Source organism: Pteropus alecto, unplaced genomic scaffold, assembly GCF_000325575.1.
Source record: "Pteropus alecto unplaced genomic scaffold, ASM32557v1 scaffold176, whole genome shotgun sequence".
NCBI classification, from domain to species: Eukaryota; Metazoa; Chordata; class Mammalia; order Chiroptera; family Pteropodidae; genus Pteropus; species Pteropus alecto.
Window position 1 is genome coordinate 1,882,868 of NW_006438644.1, and position 3,498 is coordinate 1,886,365.

Below are 3,498 nucleotides of genomic sequence, written 5' to 3' on the forward strand. Positions count from 1 at the left end.
GGCAGGGCCAAGTGCACAGAGCTTGTCTTCTGTTCCCTTTTCAACCCAGGAATGTGTTCCAACTCCTTCGATTTCACCAGGAGAGTCCCAGGATCAAACGCCTGAAAATGAAGAGCTAGATAGAGCTGCTTGGTACCCTTATCCGCAGAGCACCTGACAAAGGAAAATCATCACATGAACGTACTTTGTAAGGCAAACGTGTAAGCAGAGTTGTAAGCAGCTCCATTTATTTGAGTAAATAGCTCGTAAATAAATCATTGATAAACATTACAAAATTAAATACATTTCGAATGCTTGCCAGTCTACATAAAATTCACAAACATAGTTCTCTTTAAAAATAAAATATGTTCAGAGCACCCTTGATGTAAAATGCCTGGCCCCGTCCTCTGACAGGGCCTCCTGGAGACATCTTACTGGCGGCGGAGTTCCCGTGGGGAGGGAGCGGGAGCCTCCTGCAGGAACCGAAGAGTTTCTTCTTTCTGACTTTCTACCCCACCTACATCCATCTGAACTTCAAGCCTCCCCCAAGGAGCTGGCATTTAACTGAGAGGGGCAGGGCAGGCACCCCAAGTCCAGTTCTAAGCAAGGGGGTCAGGGTGCAAAATGAGGGCTACGAGCCAGAGTCCTCACCATGTGCCACTGAGAGAAACCAGAAATGCCATCTCCACCACGCTTCCAACCCAGCGAATGCTCCTCCGTCAGCTTTCTCGAGAGAAGGTGAGGACTTCTCACCTCTCCACCTGCTCAGCAGTCAGTTCACCTGCTCTGGTCTGACACTGCCCAGGCACAGAGTGACCAGAATCTACTTCTAAGAAGGAAGATACATAATCTGCTAACTTCCTTAGGACTTGCTTTCATGGAGAGAGAATAACACACAGTACTTGGTTGAAAGCAGAGAATTCATTGCGACACCTTGCTTCCACTTTTCCATTGCAGAACACCGCTCAGAAGGCGTGAGCCTTTCTCTAGAAATCCCAATAGTTCCTCAAATTAAGATTTCATAAAACTTATAATACCACAAATGAGGTGATAAGTAAATGACCTGGCAAAGCATTTCAATTAATGAAATAATATACAGTCCATAAATTAAGCCCTTGACTAACAACATTTTTGTAGTGTAGCTCATGAAAATAACGGATACACTGAATTCTTTCACTTTGGTGTATAAAGTGGATATTGGAGGTCAGCAGCACTCCTGTGAAGAATATCTGGTGGCCTCCTGAAAACACATGTGCTGTGACCTCCAGTTAAAGGACGACCACAAGTTTATCTCATCAATGTGAAATAAAACTCACATCTACATTGTAACTCAGATGCGTGTAGATATATACAAGAAATTCGACATCTCAGTCAAATGCACAACTTAAGAAAAAAGTATTACCAAACTAGTTGTTTAAAAAACCATCATCCCTGTATAGTTAGGTCCTAAACACCAGATTTCTCGAAGAAAATACTGCCTGGCCCAGCTCATCCTTGGACGTCTGCCTGGTTTGATGATAATCCCTGTTTGGGCTGAAACCAGAGTCGTGATATCTTTGCTGTTAAAATAGTACAATAACAAAAGCTTTAAAAACAAAAAAAAATGAACACTCTTGAATAAATGTCTAATAGATACCCCCCACCCAAAGAAAAAAAGTTGCTCATAAGGGCAACTATTCTTTAATAAGAGTCCTCGACAAGTCCAAACCCCAGGACCCTTTCTTGGCCTTTGCACCAGAATTACACCGCCTTCTTCTGCGGGGGGCTCAGTTTCCTCATGCCTCTTATCCGAGAGAGCAGCTCCTTGATAAATTCCTAAAAGAGATCAAAAAATGTCAATACAAGGGGGTCACTCTTAAAATTTGAGTTTAAAATCTGCTTGAAGTCACCGATGTCAATTGCAGTCAACCTTAGTTGATGAGTTTGGTGGGTACAAGACGAGAAATTTTTAAACAAATGAAGAGTGCTTAAATTTCACAGCACAATGCCTTCTTCTTTCTATACAGATGCTCCTTGACTTAGGATGGGTTTATGTTGAAAATATTATAAGTCGAAGATGCATTGAATACACCTAACCTGAGGAGCATCATAGCTCAGCCTGGCCTGCCTTAAACGGGTTCAGGAGACCATTAGCCTAGCGCTGGGCAAAGCCATTTCACTGCCGCTGCCTAGCATCACTGAGGATTATCAAACTGCATATCACTAGCCCAGGAAAAGGTCAAAATTCAAACTTTGATGTACAGTTTCTACTAACTGTATCACTTTCACAGCACCGTAAAGTTGAAAATCTAAGTCGAAGCATCCTAAGTCAGGGACTGTCTGCACTCTTCAGGGAGAAAACCAGGCCACCTTCGCTCACTGACACTGTCTGCTTGGCCCCTGAAAGCGTACGTGGTTTAGATCGGTGCTTCTCAACCTTTAATAAGCCTTTAATACAAGCCTACAAATCACAGTGAAGCCTGTGGATTCTGATTAAGTAGGTCTGGTTTGGGGTCTGAGATTCTGCATTTCCAGCTAGCTGGGAGGTGATCCCAGCATCAGTCTCTGGACCACACCCGGAATAGCAAGGCTAGACTGGTGGTTCTTGAATTTGAGTTTGCATCAGAATCGTGGGCCTTATTAAACCACAGAGTGTTTCCCCCACTCCACCCGCCCCCCTGCTTATGCTGCTGGTCCCAGGATCTTACTGGGAACCACTGGTCTAAGTCACATAAGAGTCTTCTGACTTTTTTTTTGACTGCAAATCATAGCTTGAAAAATCCAACACATTTTACGTTTATAATCCAGTACATACAAAACCTGAAATAAAAATGTAAAGAACAGATACTTACTATACACAACGCACTCTATATTTTCTATTCTAATTTCATTTAAAAGGCAATGCCGGGAGAGACCCACTAAAATGATTCCATGACGTATGCAAGGATGAGAACCCAGAGACTGAAGAACAACCTAGAATGGTTCCCAGTTTATACCATCAGGAATCTTTCCTTGTTGCCTCATGTTTTAAAATATTTGGCTACCGAATAAGTCACTTTTAGTAGATAATAATTACTTTGTCTTCCTATGTTGTATTTGTCAAAGACAAAGCTGACAGCCAGTCAGACTTTCTGATCAGCAACTGACAACTAGTGAATGACAGGACTCAACAAGAACATGGAGAAACCTTCCTCCCCATCACGGCCTTCTGCAAATCAGCTCTCAGTCACCCTACCAATTACAACCCTCAGACATGAGCTTTTCAGATTGATGATTCCTGCAACTAATCTCCAGCTCTAAACACAATAAGTATTAATATTTTATCAGCCACCACAATTTTTAAAATAATCTTTCTGCTAAAAGTAATATGTGCTTTTTCGAGAAAACTCGGAAAATACAAATCGGCAACAATTACTCCTCAGAATGAACCACTATTTCATATTTTCTTCTATGGAAATTATTTTTACCTAATTAAGGTCAAACTGTATAAACGTCTTCCTTTTTCCCATCACTTAGCATCACATCAAAGCTTTTCCCTAC

The 3,498-nt window shown here is 41.9% G+C and overlaps 1 protein-coding gene across 1 annotated transcript in view; it reads right to left on the reverse strand.

Moving 5' to 3' along the window:
- Nucleotides 1-221: 221 nt before the first annotated feature.
- The window catches only part of PPP1R14C (protein phosphatase 1 regulatory inhibitor subunit 14C), a 67,605-nt gene continuing 64,328 nt past the window's right edge, over nt 222-3,498 (reverse strand). The window contains exon 5 of the mRNA XM_015592372.2: nt 222-1,794. Within this exon, the coding sequence (XP_015447858.1) occupies nt 1,720-1,794 (75 nt within the window). The 3' untranslated portion in view covers nt 222-1,719. The remainder of the gene's footprint in view (nt 1,795-3,498) is intronic.